The sequence below is a fragment of the Cyanistes caeruleus genome, chromosome 4 (assembly GCF_971803275.1).
Source record: "Cyanistes caeruleus chromosome 4, bCyaCae1.hap1.1, whole genome shotgun sequence".
Lineage (NCBI taxonomy): Eukaryota > Metazoa > Chordata > Aves > Passeriformes > Paridae > Cyanistes > Cyanistes caeruleus.
The window spans coordinates 4,661,150-4,686,368 of record NC_141704.1 but is presented as its reverse complement, the minus strand read 5'-3'; the positions used below and the strand labels follow the sequence as shown (position 1 = coordinate 4,686,368).

The following is a 25,219-nucleotide window of genomic DNA, read 5'->3' as shown; positions in this document are numbered from 1 at the left end:
CCTCTCTCAGGGCTCTGCCAAAGCCGACAAATGAGGCAGGAAGCTTTCCATCAACACCTCAAGGGAGAGGAGAGGGGGTTTTTCAGAAGCCACCTCTTCCATAAGATCAGGATTTCAGTTGATTCATATTTCTGAATCAACTGAATCTATCCTTCTGCACTTAATGCTTCAAGATGCATTGCTGAACACAAGTAGCAAATTTAGCAAAGATTAGAGGCCTTAAAGATGGATTATATGAGACAGGGAATAGACTCAGAAATTAAGCAGCAGACACTTGAGTGCAGGGTCTTTTGAAATGAGTTTTTATACACAGGAAAGGTTTCACTTTGGTTTAGCAAAAGGGATGCAGAATAAATTATTTTAAAAGTCAATCTGATCATGTTTGTGGGTGATCACCCCACCACCTGATATGTTTCAATGTGCTATAGCTCCTGTAGATTCACATGTCAGTCTCTCACACTGCTCCTAATCCCATACTGCAGGTAATGAGAACACAAATATCTCTGTAGCCATAAACTGTGGAGAAGGCACATCCCCCATCTAGGTAATGTAAACTACCCATGTTCTCAAACCATAGTCAGTCACCAAACTGAAAAATTGTCAAAGATTATGTTTAAATTACATTACAGAGCTATCTAAAAGCACCTGGAAATCTTTCTGATTATCCTGCATCAGTAGGAATATGGTTATATGGATCGATGTGGACCAGAGCACTTATCAAAATCAATAAACTTCTATAGGCATGATAGATGTTTTCCCTTCCATGTCCCTGGATTGTCAGTGGCTACAGACTTCCACTGCCTCAAAGGAAAAATGGCTCATTCCTAAGACAGGAGGACAGGAGGTTTATGGTGGAGAAGAGAGAAAATTTGGTTATCCAATAGCCTGAAGGGAGAATTCTGTAGTTCCTGAGAGAGAGCAGAGAATGAGACCTGGCAACTAATTTTAGCAAGCCTGGCATGAAGGCGTTGTCATCAAAGTTTGAAGACAGATTTGATTTGGAGAGCTATTCACTCCACATGCACAGTGAAGACACATGACATCATGTCAGAGAGCTGGATCAAGTAGACCAGAGGGAATGGAAAGAATATTCAGTGAAAACATGGGATTCCCTCATTTCTCCAAACATCATAAATCATGTCTGAGCTGCTTAGTCACTCTGTGCTGATCTATCATACTCCTGTAAAGCAAGAGTTGAGAGACAGGACTCCAAGGGTAAGAGCTGAGAGACAGGACACTGAAACAGCAACTCAGAGCAGAGATACAGAATTTTCTGCTCAAGGTTTGTGTGATAAAACTTCCAGTCAATTTTCCAATGAAGTGATAAGATGTCCCCACCAGAGCCTGCACACCAGTCTTACATCTCTTGATGCAGAAGGACAACTCTGTAAAACAAAAAACAATCATTTCTATGTGACATCCATGAAGTACCTATGCAGAAAACAGGGACAAATATGCATCATCAAATCCATAGGCTTTCACCTTCCTCTCCCATGACCCCTTTGGAAAAGGTCTCCTAAATACAAATAAGGTTGGCAGAAGCAGATGGAAGCATAACTCTTTTTGGATGTCCAGGATTTTATACAAAAGCCACCCTACGGAAATTAATAGGCAAGAATATCCCTTTTACGTCCATGCATCCAGTACACAGAATGAAAATCCTTATAGAAAGGTTATCAGCATCTGACAAACTTAATCGGGTTTTCATAAAGGAAAACATCCTGCCTGCTATTAATGGAAAGACCCTGGGTGACTGTTCAGAAATCCATCATATGTTCAGTCCCTCCTTTCTCATTTTTGGCTTTCCCATGGGTCTTGTTCAATTTCTACTTGAGGATCCTCCTTTCTCTGGGCTCAGCATAATTTTATATTCCCCTCCACTTCCTGTCCCATACTGATACTTTTTATAAAAGTCTATTATGAAGCAGCTGCAATCAAGAATAACAGTTCAGGACCTGTGTCCATTCATTACTGTTTCCTCAGAGTCCCTAAATATAGTTTAAAATTTATCACAGAATCTATAAATCTGCTCCAGTGCGACGCTGCAGGAAGTAAATTCATCAGCCATCATTTCTGCATGCGTGGAGAAGAGGGATGACCTTCTGTAACTGGCTTGAGGTTTTGGAAGGGAGGCAACTTCACCTCTTGGTGGGCAGCCTTGGCATGTGGGGGAACAAACCACCAGTGCCAAAAACAAATCATCATCACCCCTATACATTCACAATAGTCCATACTGTGACTTCTCCATTTCTTTTGAGTTCTTAATTTTTCACAATGGTTGCAGCTGAAAGAAGCAGCTCCTCTGTGAGTGGTGAATATCAGGGAAGGGTGTAATGAAAAGCAGAACTGGAGCAGAAGGATTGTATTCTGACTTGGAATAAAGAAATTCATATCTGCAGACAGCAGTGCTACCTGCAGCCATGGGGCCACCCCGAGTTATGCACTGGGTGATTTGTGATTTAGCAGGAAAAGAGTTAAGCAAGAAGAGTAAGAAGGTTAATGTGATTCTAACACACAAACAGTGAAATAAACAGTTGCACTGTAATATTGCAATGCAATAATAATTGGGAATTAAAATTGTCCCGGGTTAAGTCCAAATACGCATGCAGGTGATTCACTAATTATCCACGTTAGCATGAACACCAGCATGTGAGGCTTGCAAGTAAACTTTCCCTGAGCATTTCAGTCACTTCTCTCTTCCCAGAAGACAGGTTTTCATTAATTATTTCAGTGCCTCTGCAGCTGACAGTAACCCAGAGTGGAAATGTAAAAGGACAGGTTAAATAACCAGGTGTTTTGTACCTCAAGAGAAAAAAATGAGTTGAGCTTCAGGTCAAAGTCTTAATTTAAACTTATAACAAGGGAAATATACTTCTACAATAGAGTGATCCAACATCCACCCAGGAGTCTGCATAGCCTCAGGGAGTTGTGTGAAACAGGTATAAATTTGCTGTACATTTGTGTTGTGCCTTGGTTTCTGTAGAGCTGTAGCTTACACATATCTACACAGGCACACACAGAACCAGCACAGACAGACAGGTGGCACAGGGACCCTCCAGGTCTCTGAACAGAGACACCATGACAGGCACAACACACATTCCATGTCCTTTGTGACAAGGCATGGACTCCATGGCACCCACCAATACCTCTCCATGTGTACTTCTACAGAAGAACGCAACCAAAAATTGCATTTTAAAAAGAAGCAGTGTGAAGATTAAAATATCAGCCACCAAAATGTTAGGAAATATTGACTGTTTCCTAACATAAGTTAGTAATAATAATAGTAATAATAGTCGTGTTAATAATACAATAATAATCTGTAATAATAGTTCATATACTGAATTGACTTCATAGACTCTCTCCTCCTGCATTGCTCCTTCTACACATGACAATCACACCTGATTTTTTTCCTTTGCCTCATTCAGGGAGGACATTGCCCTTCCTGAGCCATGGACCTGTATTTACCTTACTCCTCCCTCCTGCTTTCCTGCAGACATGTCAAAGCTGATAGGTTTTCCATGGTGCTCATCAAAACTGCATCCAAACTCTGCACAAGTGATGGATTTATCTTCATAACATAAATCTCCCCAGATTTAGGGATGGGAGGAAGTGGAAGAAATTCAGCACTGGATTTGCAATTCAGGTTGAGATGAACATTGTATTTTTAAAGAATTTGATATTCTGAAGGACAAATACAGGCATGAGACTCTCTGGCTTTAGATACAACTGAGAGCTCTGCACCCAGAGAGCAGAGCTTAATGATGATCACACGTTTAGTACCTGTTTCCATGTGGCAAGGCTGGGTTGAGTGTTCCAATGCCATATAGGACCCCTATAGAAGGGGTAAACAGGGGTTAAATAGGACATTTTAAAGGCTTCGTTTACAGGGGTTTTTCAATAAGAACTTCTTTTGGTTTGTAATTCCAAACACCTCCTAAGCTTTACAAAAAACAAAACAAGTTTCCTCTTGTCCTTTCATCACCCACCCTGATTCTTCCCCAGATTAAAACCAGTCTTGAGTGAATCAAGAGTCTCAGTGACCAAAAATGAATATGAGAACTTGTGGTCTATATGAGTCTGTGGACATCAGAAATACAAGTGATGCTGGAGGGGAAAGCAACCCATGCTGAGGACTCAAAGACTATATTTTGGGGGGTAACTTCAGTGTAGTTTTATTCTGGCCCTGAGGCCTGAGTTGTCATGACTGTAGTAGGTGGAGGTCCAAGGAAACCAAGCTTCATGAGCCAAGGTAAAACCTCATCACTTCAAGGTGGAATTACCACCTTGGAGGAAATCACTCCAAAAACACATTGCTAATCTGAACTTCAATGCATAAGTCAACTTATGATTCAAAAGCACAGGATAAAAATTAAGTTTGTGCTAATTGCAATATTCTTATTTTCTTCAACCTCAAAGCACTGAGGCTGGTAATCTTAAAAATATCCCTTCAGTATCACAACAGCTGTGTGAACATGTGAACCACTATGGGAACAGGAGAGCTAAAGTATTAACTGAGATCCTGGAATCCTTGAAGATCCTGTATTGGAGGGGACCCACAACTGAGTCCAGCTCCTAGCTCTGCACGGGACACCCCAACAGTCACACCATGTACCTTGAGAGCATTGACCAAACGCTCCTTGAACTCTGTCAGGGTTGGTGTTGTGACCACTTCCCTGGGGAGCCAATTCCAGTGCCCAAACACACTCTAAGTGAAGAAACTTTTTCTAATATCAAACTTAAACCTGTCCTGACAGCTTCAGGCCATGACCTCAGGTCGTGTCATTGGTCACCAGAGAGGAGACATCAGTTCCTGGCACTGCACTTCACCTTTGGGTGAGGAAGCTGAGGCCTCTCCTCAGTGTCCTCTTCTGTAGGCTGGATAAATCAAGGTGATAAGGTTGAAAATAATACATAGGATGTCTTGATTCAAGTCTCTTTGCATTACCCATTAGGAATCTTTCCACTGATATCAATGGAGTTTTACTTGGATTAAAATGTAGCTGCAATGGACACAGCAGCACAGCAGCTATTACTCACTCAAATTCCCTAAAGGAATTTGCCTGCAAAAACACCACAAGATTTGACCCCACTAATGACTTCCATGGTGTTTTCTGCACAATATAGATTACCAAAGTGGAGCCATGACTCAGAGGGTTTTCCTGCTCCAACCTGCCCATCATCAGCTTTTCCCTGAAATCTCAGCAATGAAGAAAGGCAGAGTGGTCATTCTCAAGGTGTTTGCCCAACAACAGTTCTCAGCCTTTTCTGTAAAGCAGATTTTACTCATTAAGGGAAGGAAAGAAGTAATAAAAGTCCACCCAATAAAACAAACAAAACTAAGCAAACACAAAGCATAAGTTAGAACCCAGAAATAAAACCCTTCAAGACATTAAAATTCTGGAATATTTGCTCAAAGAGGATAAAATCCTAAAAAATAAAAATTAATTGGGAGATTGATAGAACAGTAATGCTACTTTAGCTTCTTATGTGGTAGCTGGGGGGATGTGATCTTAGGGACTCTGTTCATCCTCCTCCTGACATTGAAATATAAGATAATTGATGTAAGAAGTCTCTAGACAAAATGTATATATTTCCTAGAGTATATGCAGACAGAGTGTCTCCATTTGTGTCCTTTACAGGATGCTCATTCTCTGGGCTGGCCCCAATCCTGCTTCATTTCACTCAATGCCCCTAAGACCTATGAAACAACTTCAGAAAGAAACTTCAATAACTTATTTCAACTTTTGAGGAAAAAGGAGTTAGGGAGAGAAACTCTCCATCTAAAGCAAATTGGAAAAAAAAAAAATCCACAAAAATTGCTGACTCTAAAATTCTGCCATGCAAATCCTCCTCTAATTTTTGCCATTGCTGAGGTCCTGGGATCAATATTTTAGTCCAGCTGCAATCTGTTGATGAGCAAAAGGAGGGAAAGGTTGTAGCATTGCGAATTAAAAAATAATAATCTCTCAAGCTTAATATCAGTAAAGATGATTATTTCCTTTGATTTGTCAGGCTAATTGAAAATAGCTTTATAGTTCACAGATGATTAATTAGGAGCCAACAAGATCTCCATTTGCATCTCGGTAATTCCTCACTCTGTTTTATTTCAACATTTAGTCTTTATGCTTAAAATATTCATTGAGAAAGCAGAAAGGTGATTAACATAAGATTTTAAATATGTACCATTTGTTCTCACTTTTTTTTTTACACATTTTTGTCAACAGAGAAGAAAGGAAAGAATATACAACATTACAAAACGATTAATGCCTGTTCCACTTCCATCTGCCAAATCCTCCTTTATGGTAGAAATACTTTAGATTCATTTTGAAACAGGGGAGAAAGAGCCCAAATAAAGGTCAGTCCTCTGCCCCTCCTCCCCCATTCCCAAATAACCAACTATTTGACCTCTGTATAACCATCCTGAAAGATTTGAAGTGTTTTTTTGTCTTACATGGAACACTCTCTCTTCATGTGAACAATCCTGCAGCAGCCCATGCCACTGTTACCCCTCCCTCCAGAGGGAAGGAAAGAGAGAGAAAGTGGGTTCAAACAGCTGTGACAGATATGATATTTTTCCATCCACCTGGCAAGAGTACACATATTTCTGGGTGAAATATTTCGCTCAGCATTAAAAATATAAAAATAATTTGCAGGTCACGTCTGTTGAGGTTTTTTACATTTCGGGGTTGTATTTTTGTTTGGGATTTTTCAAGCATTTTCTCACAGCCTTGGTAACCTCTGTCTTATCACACTGCACTTAAATCTCCAGCAAATGGAGTGGTTTGATAAGAAGTTTAACCCTTCATTTGGAAGGTGAATTCCCAACCCTTATGATAGTATAAAGAAGCTGGATGAGCAAACTGTGAAAACTAAAAGGATGGATTCCTAAGAATTAAACCACCAGCAATGAAACAATAAGAGCCAAACTCTGCTGTTAGCAATAGTAATATTAAAATCGCACTGTTTCAAAGAAAGCTCTTGCAGGATGGGACTGGCAAATGGCCTTTGAATTATTGTGAGTTTTCCTCTGTCATCAAATCCAGCCTATCACAATGGATTCTGCCCATTCCTCCAAGACAAGGGCAGATCTGGTCCATCCTGATTGCACATCAAGATCTCAACTGTCTGATTGTTTGGTCACTGAGTACCCAATGAGACAGAGCAGAATATGCTTTTCCAGCTCCTGTCCAAAACCCTTCCCCTTTTTAAAAAGCAGCTGGGGATCATAAGGACCCTGCTGTACCTTTGCACTTATCCCAGTCCCAAATTGTCCTCAGCACCAGTTTGGTCATGTTTGCTTAAGACCCAAAGGGACCCATCCCACCTGGGAGCCCGAAATCACGCAGGGGCAGCGGCTGGGCTGCTATTCAAGGGACAGGGAGCACACACGGGACAGTGGGGTTACACTAACATGCAGTCCATTTATTTTTGAGGGGTTTTTTTCCTTTGTTCTGTGATTTATCTTTTTTTTTATCAAGCCACTGCAAACATTGCTTTGGCTGTCAGCATGAGCGCAGAGACACACATTCCCGTACCCGTGGTAACTATGTAATAAATACCATCCAAACAAACGCTAAGAAAAATTAATAAAGAAAGAAAAATATTCTTTTTCCCGCCCCCAAGCACAAAACACTGTTAAGTCAACAGAATTTAATCTAGTTTATTCTCCAAAAAAAAAAAAAAATAAAGGAGGAAAAAATATGAAAACAAAACAAACAAAAAAAAAAAAAAAGCAGGTCTTATCACTAGCAGTAAATAAATTTGTACAACCATTCAGTCTGTATAATAGGATGAAATAAATCTACATCTTTCTTATTTTGGTGCGTTGAATTATACATACAAACAACAATTACAGGAACTTGTTCACAATGCGTATAGACCTGGAGAATGGCTATCTGAAACCCCCTTGTTGGCAATGTCCGCATGTTAACACTGATTGCCTGACACCATTGGTACTTCCTATGTAAAAGGCCCACGGCCCAAAATGAATGATCTCCCTACAGATTTTATTTATTTAGTTATTTAGTTAGTTAGTTAGTTAGTTAATGCATCATCAAAACCGTTCTAGCCAGCCCCCTCCCCCTCCCCGGAAACGAAAAAAAGAAACCAAAATAAAAACCAACAAAAAAGAAACCAAAATAAAAATAAAATAAAAGGAGAAGACATGACTGGCAGTTGGTCCATTTGTTCATAAGACCGCGTTTCCTCTTGGTCTGCATTGTTTGTTTTTCTGGTTTTTAAATTGTCCTCCCGTCTTCTTTTTTTTCCTTTTCCTTTAAAAAAAATTCTCTCTGAGTCCTTCATGCCTTTTTCATTACAGATCCTCAGATGCAATAAAGTCTTCCTCAAATGTACAGTATTTCTTACAATATAAGTTATATGCAATGTTCAGCATTTTTTATTTTATTTTATTTTGTTTTTTCACAGCACTAGAGATCCTGTCCAATAGGGAATGCAAGTTCTGAATGGCTTATTCACAAATGGTATCCAGATTCAGTGGGTAAGAATACATAGACGCCATAGTGAGTTCCTTTAAAAAGTGGCAAACATCACTTTTTTAAAACTTTTTTTTTTACTTTTTTCTCTTTTTTTCTTTTTTTTTTCCTTTTTTGTGCTTTTTGTAGTTTTTTTCTGCATTTTTAATTTTTTTTCTCTCTCTCTCTTATGCCTTCAAATAATTTTTTTTTTTTTAATTTTTTTAATTCTTTTTTTTTTTCCCCCTCCCATTTGATTCGGGACGTCAGACCCATAACCACACGCCTGCAAAAATGCAAGTAGTATATAAAGTAAATCTCATTTTGAGACTGTAAGCATTCAGCAGGGGAGTCTCTTGCTAACCCATGGCAGTGACCATACTGGAAGGGTGGTGAGGTCCGAAGGAGAGGCTGGATGGAGGATGCATCGGTGTCGGTGTGGTCAGCATGTGGCTGGAGTGACTGAAAGGTGAAATGTGGCTGATGGAGGACATGTGTCTGGAGAGGGCGGCGGGGTTAAAGGAGCTGCTCTTGGGGAAGTCTTCAAGGTTGTCATGGACCTTTTTGCACTTTTTGGATTTGCTAGACATCTTTCGGTTTCTGGTCTGAATTCCTTCTTTCTTCATAGTCAGGGGTCTGTTAATCTAAACAAAAATCAATTATTTTTTTGTGCTTCCATCCCTTCTCCCCAACCGCCATGGGATCCATGGACCCCAGCCCAGCAGGACCAGCTGGTCACAGCCCCTCTCCTCCCCTGTACACACCATGTGCCGTGGCTACCCAACCTCTCCATTTCCATCCCAAAATCAGATCCCTCCAGGAAATCCCAAGCTCTGTTGAAATTTCTGAAGACAAGATGACAGAAAATTGCTGGCAGAGCCACACAGGAGCAAAACATACCCAAATAATTCACAGCAGCTGAAAAATTTCAACTATCTGCACATTAGGTAATTGCACCGTGTTTAGGTATGAAACCAATCATTACCTCCTGGAAATATTCCCCACAGACACTGTCTCACCCTGAGGCTTCCTGTCTGATCTAAAACCATTAGCAGCAAGAACTGCTGGGATTTCAGTGCTATAAGGGGTCTCAAGCTTTCACAGCTCCATTAGGAAGTTGGGTAACTCCTCACAAAAGGGTCAGGTATTTTTCTTATTTTCCTTCTTTCCAGAGATTTTGCTCTAATCATCCTTTCTGGTTTTCTTTAACCAATCTGATTTTTATTTCTTCCAGGTTCAGGAAGAAATAAGGTTAAAGGCTTCCGGGTTTTTCTAGTGGGGGCTGAGACAGGTATCTGTGCTGACTAGCAAAGCATTTTCTACACACATACAAACATATCTACAGGCAAAATAAACATTAAATTCTCCTCCTGAGACTATACAGCAGAAAGGATCATCCATGCATCCGTGAGGGTTAGGAGATGGTAGCAAAAGATCTGTTGGACATCCTGTAAGAAACTCTTATTATTCTTATTATTTCAGGTTGTCCTGTGCAGGGCCAGGGCTGGATTTTGATGATTTTAGAGGGTCTCTTCCAACTCAGAATATTCCATGATTTTGTGATTCTATACTGTATAGAGAGCCAGCATCACAACATGCACCAGTACAGGTGACATGAAACTCTCACAAACCACACTTGGGAAGGGATTTATGCCTCCAATGTCCCTAAACAACCTTAAAAATCTGGGCTTCAGAATGTAAATGGGTCTTGCTCTGGCTCCTCTGCAGGATTTCACCTATAGCAGAAGGCAGCAAATCACCCCAGGCTGAATCATTTTTTGTAATAAATGTGAGCATGTGATGGTGCTGATGGACATTCTACAAAAGGGAGAAAAACGTATCCACTTCCCACCAGGATCTAATGTGAAGGACAATGAAAAGATGCCCCTGCAAGGGTGCTGAGCAGCACTTTGTCCATAAGACCTTAAATCAGCACGAGGAGCAAAGCATTCCCTTCTTCCAGATTACAGCAAAGTTTCACTTGTTGCTCCTCAGCCCTTTCCTTTTCACAGTATGACAATCAGTCCTGGACTTCTCAGGGAGGCCAGGATAAAATAATTCCCTGCTACATGCAAAGATGGAATTATGGGGAGAGGGAGAACCAGGCTCATCTCTCTTTTTGTCATCCCAGAGTCTGTCATCCCAGTTTGAATTTGTGACTCCAGACTCCTTTTACCAGCAGTGACAAGAGCCTTCACCTCACCTAAAAATGGGTGAATAAAAGGCTACTTCCTCTTTGGATAAAGAGAGCCAGAGAGAGAGTAGCCCTGCTTGCTACCAGCTAAAGGCAGGAAGGAAGAATCTGCCCATGGGCAGCCCAACAACAGCCCCACAGCAGCAATGAGCAAAATTTAAAATGTTGTGGGTTACAAACACAACATAACCTTCTTCCCTGGCTTTCTGTCCTCACTGAGGGAATGAGGATGTACACACCAGGATGGCCCTTTGCTCCAGATAAATGATTGGGATTGGAAAGCTTTGCCTGGCCTGTTTCATGTTTGTAATAGGGATGTTCTGTCCATGTTCAAAGATGGGAAGAAGTCCCACGTGAGCCCCACCAGGCAGCAACATTAGACGAGGCCAGGAAGTATCAATCCCTGATGAATCCAGCTCAGATTTGGGGAGGCACACACAGCCCCAGCCCCACCAGCTTCAAATGAGGATCTGTATCATGACACAAAGGCTCAGGGGCAGCCAGAACCAATTTCCAGTTGAAGCAGCAGAGTTTCAAGCCTGGGAGCTGGTTGTGTCAAAGTGACATAAGGCTGGTGGTGGGACTGGGGCTGTGCTGGGTCTTTGAACAAGCATAGGGTCCTGACCCTTGCTTGGTGTCATGTCCCACAGGACAGTGAACACTTCCCCAAAGCAACATCTCTCATGTTGCACTCAATCTCTAAGATCAGGATGGCCCAGGCTATGATTTGATGTGAAACACAAGGATGTGAACACCAGCTCTGTGTCAGGATGGTGACAAAGCCAAGGCCAGCCCCACAGCTGGGATCAGAGCTGTTGGCTGCCACATCATCCCAGTGCTTGGTCTCACACTCCAAGCAGGTAACTAACCCAAGAGCCAAACAGATAAGGATTTAGATAAATGTCAGGAACCAGCACAGTCAAAGCAGCAAGCTGGAAATTTTTTCCAGTGACTTCAAAGACCAGTCAGAGCAGGGTTAAAGTGGTCCCCAAAACATCAAAGCCAAGGACCCATCTCTGTTTCTGGGGTAGAGAAATGAAAGACCCGGAGGGAAGACCTTCTCCGTGAAAATTCATTCTGATAAAAATGACAAACACATGCTAAATTAAAATTAAACCAGCCCAACTCATGTATATGAAATTCATTAATTTCAGATGGAGCCAATTAATTATGGGCAGGAATTATGCTCTTTGTTTTATCGTATGCAAAATACTGAGTGCTCTGCTCTCAGGACACATAGGGCTGCTTTTAGGGTAACGTGAAAGGGGCCTTTTCTGATGAGTTTTACCAAAAATAATGGCAAGTCACTCACTTCTATGGGCCTAGGATAGCCTGCTGTGCACCTCCAGCAAGGTACACTCCCATCTATCCCTGAGGTGTGCAAAGGCTCATCCCACTTCTAAGGACTAAAATAACAAGGATGAGAACCTCATATTCAACAGATCAAATCCAGGAGGTAGTCTTAACCATTAAGGATCTTGCTCTGACTGAAGACAATGGGATTTTGCCATTGGCCTCAATAAGGTCCTGTCACTGAAGTGGATTTATCCTTCAGACATAGTCATTACAATGTTGGGTTAATCTTCCAGGCTGGCTGTATCTTAGAAAGCGCTCTGGGATGCCACGGGATGAAAGGCACCGTATCAATGTGAAATATTAGTCATTGTTAATACTGGTGTTAATGGAGCAGGCTCTTGTTGAAGTCAGTGGGAGGAATGCCAACAGCTTCACTAAACACACCCCAAGACTATTATGATTATTGCTTATATCCTACTGACAAATGGGTTTGCTTAAGCTGTGGGAATCAATAGTAAAACAAACTGATATAGCTCCATGAAAAAATTAACACCATGGAAAAAAAATTAGCCTTTTCACTGCAATCATTCCCGGTGTGGACACAAAATCTGGGTAAGTTTCAACTCCAGATCAATCCATTAAAATATCCTAATGGTGTTAAGGTCACAGAAAATTTCATAAACCCTAAGAAAAGAAAAAATGGGGAGGGAGGGTGGATAAAACAGCAGACAGGAATTTGCTACAGCCTAGCTTGAAACAGGGTTAAGTCAACTTCCAAGCATCCAAAGACCTTCCACTGGCACTGACACATCATCTATGCTGACAGCTGCTTGGGAGGAACATGCTACAATCAGCCTCTCTATTTCTGACCCCTCCCCTGATGGAAATCAGGAGATAATACAGACACTGGGAGCAGGACCTCACTTCTCACCACAGTCATACCTAAGTACTTTAGTAAATACTTTACTAAATACTTAAAGAAAATTTCAAATAAAAAGTGGATCACCTACTCATATCTGGATTTTAGTATCCTTGCCTGGCTAAGTTTGCTGCACATAAGAGCTCAGTCCTCTGGGGGTTTCATTTAAGCAGGATCCATTAATGGTGTTGCTCATAAGGCAAGATACTACTTGACTTTGGTAAGTAGCTGTGCTGAGCTTTTAAGCAGCTGTTGGTGTTTTTAATGAATATGAAAATGGTTCCAATGTGCTCAAGGCCTGCCCCATGTCACAGATTTCACAGCTGGATCGGTGTTTCCCTAAACAGTGGATCTAGAGGTCAATTCAGGCCGACAAGGTTTGCAGTGTTAGTGAAAAAAAGAAAAGGAAGTGCTCTTGCAGGCACATTTCTGGAGAACCTCAGCACTCAGACACCATTCTGGACACTTCAGGAGGAGATTTCTCCAGTCAGATGTCTACAATGGAAGTAGACACATCATAACTCATCATCCTACCATCTTTTGCAGTCATGGGGAGGAACTACATTGCCTTCAAAGGTAGAAGTCATCCTATTGAAACACAGGCCTGAACTGGGAAGAGCCTATTTTCTTCAAAGGCTGCAGGAGGAGCAGCTCCTTAGAGCTCCCAAACTACACGATTTAAGTCCTACCACTGGTGGTTATAAGGCCAAAATGGAAAAAGAGCACAAGCACAGAACCCCTCCTCAGAGAAGCTGGCTGACCTTGAACCCTTCTTGCCAAGGAAATAGCAAACAGAATATTTTCTCATGATATTCTGAGAGTTTTCACTCCGGGTCCCACCCGTTTGTTTGCTGTGATCACACTGAGAGTTTGATGACAAGCTTTACTTGCTACATGAGACTCAAAGCATGCTGAGACACCTGCCCACTAAAGGGTAAACATATTTCCCTTTTTTTCCAAGAGAGATGCCTTCCATGAAACAGGTGAAAAATTAGCCTGGTTGTTTGTTGGGGTTTTTTCTACTTAATCCAAACTTGTTTACTCATCCTAAGAAACCAAGCAGTTTGAAACAACAAATGGAAGGGACTGAGATACCACAAGGGTTGGATGCCCCATGAAACCTGATATGTCTTTAATGTGTTTGCATGGGTGGGCACAAGGGCAAAACACAGCCCCAGATTTCCAAGCCAAACACAAAGAAATCAACCACCAGTGGGAAAAAAAAAAAAAAAATCAAAGCAGAGAAATTGCAAGTCTTTTCCTTCTTTTGACATAATAATTATTCTAATGCCACATGTGGAATGAGAGGAACTGGACTAGCATTAAGTCTTCTGTATTAGCAGTATTATTCAGTAGAAGACTTTTCAGGTCCCTTTAGCTCTTTCCCTGGGGCGCATATCCCTGGTTCCTGCAAGCTGGCTTTGCATGGAGATATTAGATTAAATCTGCCAGCCATTTCATTTCAATTCTCCTTCCTTTCCATGACAGATGCTTTAAAATTCACATCACAGGTTGAGTAGACTCTGCAACCCGCTAACTAAATCAAGTCCTTTTTTGGTTTGGGACTCGTTTGCATCAACCAGCACAAACACAGGGCATGAATAAATCATCTTTAGGGACAGGACAAAGGCGGCCACAAACCCAAGAATGATCTAAATAGTTTCTGGCATGTATTTCTTTTTTCCAGAGTTTGTATTTGCTGGAAGAACGCATAGTAGAGATATCGGCTTGCAGGACAGCATGTTGTCCTTTCCAACTCTCTGAGCCCAGTTAGGAGCAGATAATGTCTCTGTGTTGACCCACCCCTCCTTTCTTGGCTCAGGCATGGAAAAGCTCTAACATTACCCATGGACAGTCTGGTTTTATACCTCCCCAAGATGGATAGGCTACGTTTGAAAGGCTGACAACTCATCGCTCAAACCCCAAGGTCCTCAAAGGGATAACAGAGGCCTTGGCACCACCCGAGACTGGAAGCCCTCAAGTTAAGGAAGAGTTTGGATCATTGAGCACTGAAGCTGAGGCTCCATTATTGAGTACTACAGTCACACTTACATTGTGCAGCTTGTAGTAGAGCCCACAGGCATTACAGACGGGATCGCCGTTGGCATTTCTCCTCCACAGGGTGGTAGTGGTGGTCTGACAGTTTGCACAGGACGTGCCCGCCCTCCTGGCTGCAGACTGTGGGAAGGAGGGAAAGAAGAGAAGGAGAGGAAGAGAAAAACACCGGTGTTTAAAAAAAAAAAAAATGCAATCAGCAAAATTTCTGAGAAAGAAAACATCAACCCTGCAAGACTGACGCACATCAGCAGAGGCCTCCAGAAACTGACTTGTGAGAACAAATAACAATTGTGAAAAAAAATCCCCAAGGTGCTTTAATCCCAAATTATATGTGAACTGAATCAGGTGCCAAAGGGCATCCTAAAAGTAAGTGCTAAACCTCTGATAGAACTCATCAAAATTAGCAGCGCTGGCACAGCCCATTCCAGAGGGGAAAATGTTATTTAAATGCCAACATGTCTTTCCATCTTAATTCTCCCAGACCCCCCAGGGGTCTAATTCTGCAGTCAGGGCCTGAGCTGACAATTGCTGGAGTCAAGGGCGTGAGTCACTCTGGCTCTGGCGAGCGCTGGGTGAGACCCGGGTGGGCAGCTGCTCTCCAGGCCCGACCGCAAGCACAGCCCGGTCCCGTAAATTCAGCTCATCTTCAAAGAAGACAGGATCCAGATCGGAAATAACACTGTGGCAAAGAGCAAGAATCCCAACTTTTTAATTACACCCTTTTCTCAGCCCAAACCTTCATGTTTATTTAAGGATTGGTAACAAGCCTGAAAGAAGAATTTACCATTTCATAAAGGGGTAGGAACAAGAAAAAAATCTACGTGTCAAAGTGTATATGGAAGCTTTTTTGTTAGCTGTGATAATGACTTAGCAAAGTCAAATTTAGTAAAGTTGCTCCTCTTTCACATGCATAAATTCGTACATATCATTTAAAAACTATAACTTCAGCACACAAATCGTCCTTCTGCCACTGAAGGAGGAACAGGAGTTTTCAAACTGCTGTGTGAGCGTGTATGCGTGTTTGTGTGTGTGCAAATGCCTACAGCTCCTAAAAAAAAAAAAAAAGACCTTTAGATCCTCATCCTATCTCTTCTTCATCAATATGACACGGTCCCAGAGCTCTGATTTCATCCCGATGCGTTGCTTTCAATGGGACTGCTCATGTGCTTAAAGTTAAAACATGTGCTTAAGCGATTTGCCAGATCATAGCAATGCTTGGCACCTTGCAGAACTGAGCCTTTAATGCTCTCTTTTGTGCTCTTACTGTTTCAAATTTACCCCTCACCCCACACAGCCGCACACTGTAGCACATCCAACATTTGAAAAAAAAAAAAAAAAGAAAAAGAAAATACCGCATCTTTGGATACCGTACAACAAACCCAAAATGCAAACATGGACACTGGCACAGCCTTAGCATTAATACCAACTCCTGTTAGGTCATGTTGCAATTTTAATCATAATTGAATGTGGCGTAGGTGGAGAGAGGACGGGTTGGTTTTGCTTTAGATAGAGGAGGATTTTTTTTCTTTTAATTAGACAAAAAGGACTATCTAAAAAAATAAATAAGACAGTGCCCATGTGAATGGTGCTAGGAAGCATCACAGAGTGGCTGATCCGACATCAAGTGTCTCTCTCAGGCTGCCCATAGGGACAGTTCCATTTTGCCTTGACCATAAACCAAGCCAGTCCCAAGGATGCCTTTAGCTGACTTCTCTGTGCTGGTGACAAGCAGGAGCTGGGGACAGCATATGGGACTAGGAAAAATCCCAGGGCCAGCAGAGAAGATGAAGCATCCCACCATGAAGAGCAGAGCTCCGAACTGATGCACACACACCTCCCGACCATGCCATGAACACAAACTGGGCTCCCTTCAAAACCACCAGGATAATAAAACAATGAATGTGCTCCAAATGCAGCATAGAGACAGCAGCTTGCAAAGCCAGGTTCTCACTAAAGCACCAGAGAAGAGTCTGCAGGTCTCTGCCCCCGAAATCCTGACACTCGGCACGCATGGCTCGGAGGGGAACGAGGCTGGATTGAGTCTCTTGGTGGCAGCTTTGCCCTTATCAGACCCAAAAATCAAGCCTAAGGAAATTTCTAAAAACCAGTGATATTTGACTCAGCCCACATAGGGGAAACATCCCCTTTGAAGATATTTGGGGTTTCTACACAGCGCTCGCCGTAATTTCTCTTACTGCAAGCGCATTCAAAAGACACGCCTGGTCACCACTGCGCTGCCTTCAAACAAACCCTGACATTAAATAAGCAAATAAATCCCAACATCTACTGTCTTCTCTAAAACCATTTCCAACTACTGTGTTTTACTTACAAAAATTCAACATCATTAGCTGAGTGTTTTAAGTTCTTTTGGTCCCAGGCTGTACCTTTTAGGCTGTACCAACTTCCACCAGAGACACCGGCAGTGGGCAGGAAACAATGAATAATAACGCTATTGTAAAGCTCCCAGCAATGGCATCCACTGACGCTAATCACCGGCTCGGGCCAGGCCATGTCAGTAATGGGATGACTAATTAGCTGCCCCATATCATCTGTAGGACCAAAGCCCATGGCACAGCTGCCAATGAGCAAAGGCACAACTTCACAAGCCCTTTATCTGTGATGAGAAGGTGAAATTCAGGAGGTTAGAGGAACCAAGTACTAATAAAGATGTTTAATTAAGGGCCATTTTCAGTGTCTGCATTTACCCACAAAGCTCCAAGCATCATTTTCCTAAAATAAGACTGCATGTGCATGGGCCTGCTGAGAAACTGGCTATAATTCTTCCAACGAGATTGGCTTGACATGGAAACCGAGAGCTCTGCAACCTTTGCGGGCAGGAAATGGGAGAAAAACTAAAGGAAGGTTTTATTTTAGCAGTGATGGAGCTGCCACTGACTGTGACAGGGAGAAGAATGACCCCAGGAGGGCTGAAGACTTTTTAGGCAGCGACAGTGTGGTACTACCTGCCTGTTTGTGATCCCCCTGCCAACATCTCCAGGTCTTCCACCTTCCCCCTTGAGATGAAGCAGAGCTGTCTGAGCCCCCTCAGACAGCAAATCTTCATCCCTGTCACTTAAAGGACACCCTCACGAAGACAACCACTGAATTTAACAAGGCTTAGGCTGGCTTCTCAGCATCTAAAAATTTCTTTGTCTCCTCTCTCCCACCCATCAAATCCTATCATTATTTTCAGTGCAGCTGTGATCAGAGCTTATGAAACCAGCCCAAGCTCAGGCAGGAAACTTGTGGCAGAGGGAAGGAGCTGGATCCCCACCCTGAGCCTCCATCCACAGCCTTGCCTGCCTTCGCAACAGGAGAGATCCAGTCAAGCCACAGCCACACGCACGTCCACATCCAGGACAAAAAACGCAAATGCAGGCCCAGCTCCGGTACCTTCTGACTAACTTTTTTCAGAGGTTAGCAAGGGAAATAAATATAGGTGCAAACATCATTAAGGATGTTTCTCTTTCTTTTTCCCAGGCAGTGCTGGAGATGGGGGGTGGAGGGGGGAAGTAGAAAAATCAAATTTCACATTTAGCAAAGGCCGCATTTAAAGAAGGGGAACTTTTTGTAACTTTAACTAAAATGCCCAAAGATTAGAGCGATAATGCAAGACAAGGTCTCTCTTTACTTCTTTTCTTTCTTCCTCTTTTTTTTTTTTTTTTTTCCCCCAAGAATGACCTTTTACTATGTATTTATTTATATAGTTCATTTTACATGTGCCGGGCTCAGGGTGACTCGGGACATTCTTTCGTGGTTCCATCAGACACTTTTTTGAAAGCTCTCCCCCTCTTTCCAGCCGCTTTCCTATTCTGCCTCCCCCTCTGCTTGTTTGGATACGCTCAAGCTCCTGTGTGTTTGGACTGGGGAAACGGAGCTGTTGTTTAGGAGTTATCTCCAGGGCTCAGATATCCGGCAGCTTTTTCCTAGGAAGTTAACTTTACACATAAAGAGAGAACGAGGAAAAAAAAATAAAGAAAACGAGGGCTGTGTGTTTAAGACAGAAGGGCCAGGGGGGAGGAGGAGAAGAGAACAAGAGAGCTGTGCAAAAAAATCAAAATTCCAGCTTGTATTTCCCTCCCTAGAAAGCTTTTCCTTTTTTCTAACAAGGCTATGAAAGATGAGAGAGACAAATATTTTCCTATACGGAAAAAGCTCGTATAGGAGGGCATGAAGAGGTTTCACACACAGGAAGTTTGGCAGGGTAAAGGAGTAAACCCACATCTTCTCCAAAATTCACATGGCCAGTCAGAGTTATTGCTGATGCCCCTCACAGCGTAGCCCTTCCTGGGAATACACCCTGCAAATGCTTCCAGGAGCCAAAGGGAACAAAGCTGATACCATTTTATGGGTGTCTCACAGGTGAGGAAGCTGATCCGACCTAAGAGCTGTCGGACACAGCTGTGAGCACCTTCAAGGGGAGCAGGAGTGAACCAGCCCTGTCCTGCCTGCGGGGTCTGGCCATGCTGGGCACAAGCCTCACAAAACTTGCCAGATCCATCCATCAGCTCAGAAATTCCACAGAGAGGTGAGAGCCACTTTTCCTCCATATTTTGAGCAGCCCCCAGGAGCCCTTCCACATCTTTAATCCTGACAAAACCAAACGTGCCTCAATCCGAAACATTCAATAACTTCCCAAGCAGGGACCATAATTTTTTTCCCCCAGTTGATATATTTTTTTCCCCTTGTGGTCTGTCTGATTATTTGCCAAATACACTTCAACACATTTATTAGCCATGCCCACAGCTTCCAGAGCTTTTTGTGGCTTCCAGGGAAATGCATGAACAGATCGCTGGGGATGCTGTAATGTATTGCCTGTGCCTAGAACCGTCACCAGTCTTGTAACTATTATCTCAAACATTTACCCACACATTTCATCTTCCTCCAACTTCTGCAGCCTGGGCACATGCTTGGCTTTGCACACTCACCCTTCTCTGCCTTGTGTCCTTGTGACACAACTTGAGACCCAAATGGCACAGACAGAAATGACCACACCAGGTACCAGCGGCACCAGGAGCTGATGGTTCCAGCTCTCTGCAGGACCAAGGTCTGTCTGACGCCCCAGTGACACCCAGCATCCAGTTTGGGTCCCTGCTCCATGACACCACCAGCCAAGGGGGACAGAGATACATTAATAAGGGGAGGGCAGAAGTTTGGAAAGCCCAGGAGAAATCCTGTGTTCCTGATAATCTTCTTTGGTCACTAGGAAGTTATTATCCTGCCCTTAGGCCCTGGAACGTGTCACTGTCCTCAGGTCACCATCCAGAAGCATCATATGGAGTTGAAAATTCAGTTCTGGTTTGCAAGAAGCCCTGGATCTTGATTTTTAAACCTGTTTTTCAGTTTGCAAGAGGACCAGACAACTGAGGCCCACAGCAGCTGGGACCATCCCTCCAAGTATCCCTCCCTTCCAGCCCACTGACACAGTGGGATCAGTGGGAGCTGGCTGAGGCTCCCTGTCCATCCCAAGTTGCAGATAGGAAGCAAAAGTTGCAGAAGAAGAAAGAATAAAACAGAAGGAGACTCACCAGTCTTCTCTTGGGCTTGATCAGGGGCCGGTTCTGCCCGTTCATTTTGTGGTAGAGCCCACAGGCGTTACACAAATAGTGCCCAGTGCCGTCTCTTCTCCACAGAGGGGTTGAGGTAGCCCCACAATTTACACACTCCCTGCCTTCTGGAAACAAGAGAGCACATGGTTCACTTAGGGAAAGCAGAGATAAAAGGGGCTGGGGAAAGCCCCCCCTTCCCAAAAAAACCCACAACCTCCCCAGAGACCCAGCCAGTCCCCCCCCCAAACCCAAGGTTTTCAAGCAAGGGTCCAAATCCATGACTGAACGATGTCTCTGGCACAGTCTGGTGGGTTCTGATCCTGTTCCCCCTCCCCAGTACCGCTCCACAGGCAGCATCAGGCCTGTGTCCCAGCAGAAGGGAAGAAGGATTGTGACAATGACAACCCAAATGCCATGGTGGCTCAAGGGGTTCCTCAGAGAAGCTCTCACTCCTCCCACAGGTCCCTCCTTTGGGGCAGTGGGGGGGCTGACAACTTTCCCTCACCTTTGAATTAAGGGCTTCTACAACTCTGGAGACCCCATGTTTCCATAGGCACCAGAGAAACCTCGGCAGGCTTTGCAAGAAGCCTCCAGCCCTCTACACTCAAAATAATGGATACAGAACTTCAGTCTATGACCCCCTTTCTGATGTTTATGAGGACCCCAGTGCCACTCCTTGAGCACTCTTCAGCTCCCAGGGGCGTTCATGAGCCTGGGGGACTCTTCCTCTGGCCTCAGGTCAAACCACATCAAGGACTCCCAAAATAATCACAGATAACCCCCAAAATATCTCCCCAGCACCAGACAATACATAACAACTCCATTGATTAATTTGTAATTAAGCTTCCACCACCCAAAACTTTCAGAAACCCGTCTGGTTTCCCCACCACACCTGCAGCCTGATGATCCATCCTGGCTATCTGGGATAGCAAACAGCCCCAAGCCTGCCTCATAAGTTCTTTCCCTCCTTCTTCTCCTTCTTTTTGGGCACCTCTTTATCCTCTCCCTGGCAATTGCAGGGGGAGACCTCCCCCAGCCCACCAGTCCCCAGCTTGGAGGAGAGAACCAGGAGGGCACAGACCTTGCCTCTCTGCTACTTTCGGAGGGTTGAGGGCTTCTATGTTGAGTCTTTGATTTACTGGGGGAAGTTTTTTTGCACCTAACGTCACTGGTGACCCACCTGAGAGCAGTGGCAGACCTCAGCAGGGCAGAGCAGAGCCAGCTCAGCACAGAGCCGGCTCCCCGCTGCCCCAGCCCGTGCTGCCTTCGAGCAAGAAGCATCCGTGTCCTAACCACAAACGGCAACCGTTTTTCCAGAGCCTCTGCACTGAACCCCTCTTCTCTCACACCCCCCCAACAACTACAACAAAAAAATACATTTGCAGCTGTTTCTCCCTCTCTTATCCTGAAAAATCACCCCCTTCCTCCTTTTTCTCCAGCTCTAACCTTCTTGGTCTGAGAACTCCTAGCTTGCTATGATCAACTTTTAAAGGGGGGGGAAAAAAGAGAGAGAGAGAAAGAAAAAAAAAAAAAAATAGGTGTTGCTGCTGGGGTTGGTTTATCACGAACCGCAGAAGTCTTTCTAGAAGGTAAAGTAACAGAAAGTGGCAAAAGGAAAACAAGAGGGGAGGGTGGAGGGGGGCCGAGACGGTTTGAAAATGCCGCGCAGCCGGTGGGTGCCCCGGCGGGAGCTGCGGCTCGGAGGGCGCCGGGGTGGCCGGGGGATGCTCAGCACCGCCCGGGGCTACAATAAACCGGTCCCTAGCCCGGACATAGCAGCCGGTCCTCACTGGGGCCAGGCGGGGAGCCGGTCCCGTTAATACCCGGGTCGTTTTGTTTCCCTCCGGTTAAACGGGGCAGCCGCTCCCGGGCTGTTTGAGTCTCTGTCCCTCTCTTTTGTTTCACCCCATCTCTCTCTCTCTCTCTCTCTCTCTCCTGCTTTCATGTACAAAACATACAGGTCTGGGTTTTTTTGTCACTCTAACCGCATCCGGACTCTATTAAAGTTCCTGGCGCTGGATAAACAATGCAACTGTCGCGTGCAGCAGTCTGAAAATAATTGGATTAGCTCAAACATATCAGCTAAATAGAGACAGTCCCTGCTCAGACAGACAGAGTAAATGTCACCCTGGAAAAACCCTGAAAACTGATCTCATTCATGCCAGGCAACCCCGCAGCAGCCTCCTCGGAAAAAAAAAAAAAAAAAAATAGAGAGAAAAAAAAAAAATAAAAGGGGGGAAAAGAGTTTTGACTAATCGTCCTTTCCTTTGCACACAAATACGCTCTCCTCGGCTCACTCCCACCCTCCGTGCTCACAAACGTCCAAGGCCGGTGTGTTCAGCCGCCGGGAGCCGGAGCCGCGCAGCCCCGCGCAGCCCATTCCGGGTGCGCGCAGAGCTGGGACCCTCCGGCTCCCCCGGGAAAGGCGGCCAGGGGGACACGCTGGGGGACTTTCATTGTGGGTGATCCAAAGCTCCTGGCACGGAGCTGGCTGGGGCTGGGGGCTGCGTAGGCGAACTCTCCGCACTGCCCCGGGGAAAACCCTCCTCGCATCCCCGGGCGCCGCATGGGAAGAGGCCCTGGGAAGAGCGAGGCGGAGGGCGGGCGGGGGAAGTTGGCCGGGATTTAGCACCATTATTAAAATACAGAGAGATCACTAATGCTGCGGTTCCCTCGGTTTCGCTTCCTCCCCGGGCTCCGCAGCTGAGCGCACCGTGGGCGCTGGAGGGGCCGGGTCGCCCCCGGGACTGGAGCCCCGCGGCGCCGGGTGGGTGGTTTGGGTTCCTGGGCCTGGCTCTATCCCCAGCCAGGGTTGTACGAGGGGGAATTTGGTTATAAACCTAGCAGAGCGAACTGTGGGGAAGGTGAAGTGTCGTGTGTGTCCCCCACGAGGGCTTCAGCCCCTGTTGCTCATCACACGGATGCCTGAGCACATGTCTGTCTGTGCGTGCGGGGGGAGCGAGGGGTCAGCCCCATCCCTTTGCCCTCCACTTTTCCCCCCAACAGCTTCCTCTCCCGAACAACGGGGATGAAGAAGCCAAAAGCCCTACCTGTGCTTGACCGTGCTTTCGGTCGCGATTTACACCCAAACCCGGTTGGCGATCCTCCTAAGAGGCTACTGGGGGGAAAAAGTCCAGAGCCATATTCTGGGACATACGGAGGGTAGGTAGTGATGGGGTGATGAGCGGAGGAGGTGGCTCCTCCTAAAGAGGCCATGCTGCTCCGAGAGTGAGAGGACTCCAGCTTCATGGTATCGGCCAGGGACACCTGGTATTTGATGCATTCCTTCTCGTCCTGCCGGGTGGAGCCGGTGGAGCCGGGGGTGGAGATGGACGGATCCGGGGACACATCTTTAGGAGGGGTCGGCGGGAAGGTGAAAAGGTGCGGGCTGGAGTGGCCGGCGGATAAAGTGGAAGAGGAGGCGGGTGGGTAGACGGAGAGGGGTCCCGGTGAGCTGTGATGGATGGAGGTCTTGGAGAACGGGCTGAGGTTCCAGGGGGAAGCGCTGTGATGGCTGCTCAGCGCCTTGCTGCCGTCCAGCCAGGGCAGCGAGCCGTGCAGCAGCGGGGGGCGGCACACCTGGCTCCCTGCTCGGAGAAAACACGGAGACACCTGGGTCACATCCCTCTCCCACCTTGGCAAAGTCCCCCGTGGGGGTCCCGGGACGTGCGACCCCCAGCACCACCCCTTGCCCTTCCCAAAGAGCTCAGCATGCGGGGAGAGCAAGGAAAATTACATCTGATGAGAAACCTCTTTAAAAAAATCATTTTTAAAAGCTACAAGAGCACGGGGTGGCAGCTCTGGTCCTGTTGAGGAACGGGTTTTGGGGTCGGGACCCTCCAAGCAGGGTACCAACCCTCTGACACGGGATTTTGAGAGCTCTGCTTCACTCTCTCCGTTTTCCAAGCAATCCCACGAAGACTTTGAAGCAAAGATCCTGCGTGAAATTGCCAAGTCCCGACTACAGAAATATTTTTATTTCCTAGCTGGAAAATGATTTCCCAAATAGAGCCGTGAGCTATAAAGGCTGTGAATTGACCTCCTGGTCAAACGAAGAAGAACAGAAAATGCCCACAGACATGATAATAACCTTTGCAACAAGGCTGCTGAACTTTGTAAACCACTCAGTTTGTCTTTTCTTCTTCCATGAAACTGCACAGAAATGTTAGATAGCTTTTTCACAATGACATGGCACACACAGAGGGTACCAATTGCCTTAAAAAAAAAAAACGCTCCATACCCTTGTTAGGACAAGAGACATTTCACTTGTCTTTTAAAATACAGACCTGGACTTCGTGGGGAAAAAAATCCACTAGATTTCCGCAGTCAAATCTTTTTCCCTTTGGTTATAAATGTTCCTAAGAGCTTGTGCCTAAAATTTTAAATTTTTTTTGGCCCTTGCTAAACAAATAGAAAAATATATCCAAAGAATCAAATCTATCCAAATCAACAGCAACTTGAGCAAATGGCTGTAAGATGGAAAACACAATTATTCAACTGGAAGGGAGCAAGTTTGTGCCTGATAATAAAGCCCTGGAAAGTGTCTGGCACCTAGAGATCCCTAATTTCTGTAAGCATTGTGATACGTGTATAGAGATTGCTAAATATACAGAAGGAGAGATGCAAATACAGAAGTATAGAGCCACAGATAGTTATGGAGTGGACACCTATGTTTGCATGGGAGCTCGTGTGTGTCTAGAAAAGATCCAAACGGGTTTTCACCATACCA

The 25,219-nt window shown here is 44.7% G+C and overlaps 1 protein-coding gene across 3 annotated transcripts in view; it reads right to left on the bottom strand.

Moving 5' to 3' along the window:
- Positions 1 to 7,640: 7,640 nt before the first annotated feature.
- GATA3 (GATA binding protein 3) overlaps positions 7,641 to 25,219 on the bottom strand; it is a 28,792-nt gene continuing 11,213 nt past the window's right edge. For 2 of the 3 annotated variants that reach the window (XM_023918767.2, XM_023918766.2), the window contains exons 3-6: positions 23,541 to 24,077; positions 20,470 to 20,615; positions 14,936 to 15,061; positions 7,641 to 9,118 (exon numbers count right to left, since the gene is read on the bottom strand). In XM_023918767.2, the coding sequence (XP_023774535.1) occupies positions 8,834 to 9,118; positions 14,936 to 15,061; positions 20,470 to 20,615; positions 23,541 to 24,077 (1,094 nt within the window). In that variant the 3' untranslated portion in view covers positions 7,641 to 8,833. The remainder of the gene's footprint in view (positions 9,119 to 14,935; positions 15,062 to 20,469; positions 20,616 to 23,540; positions 24,078 to 25,219) is intronic. The other variant, XM_023918768.2, reaches the window with a different exon arrangement.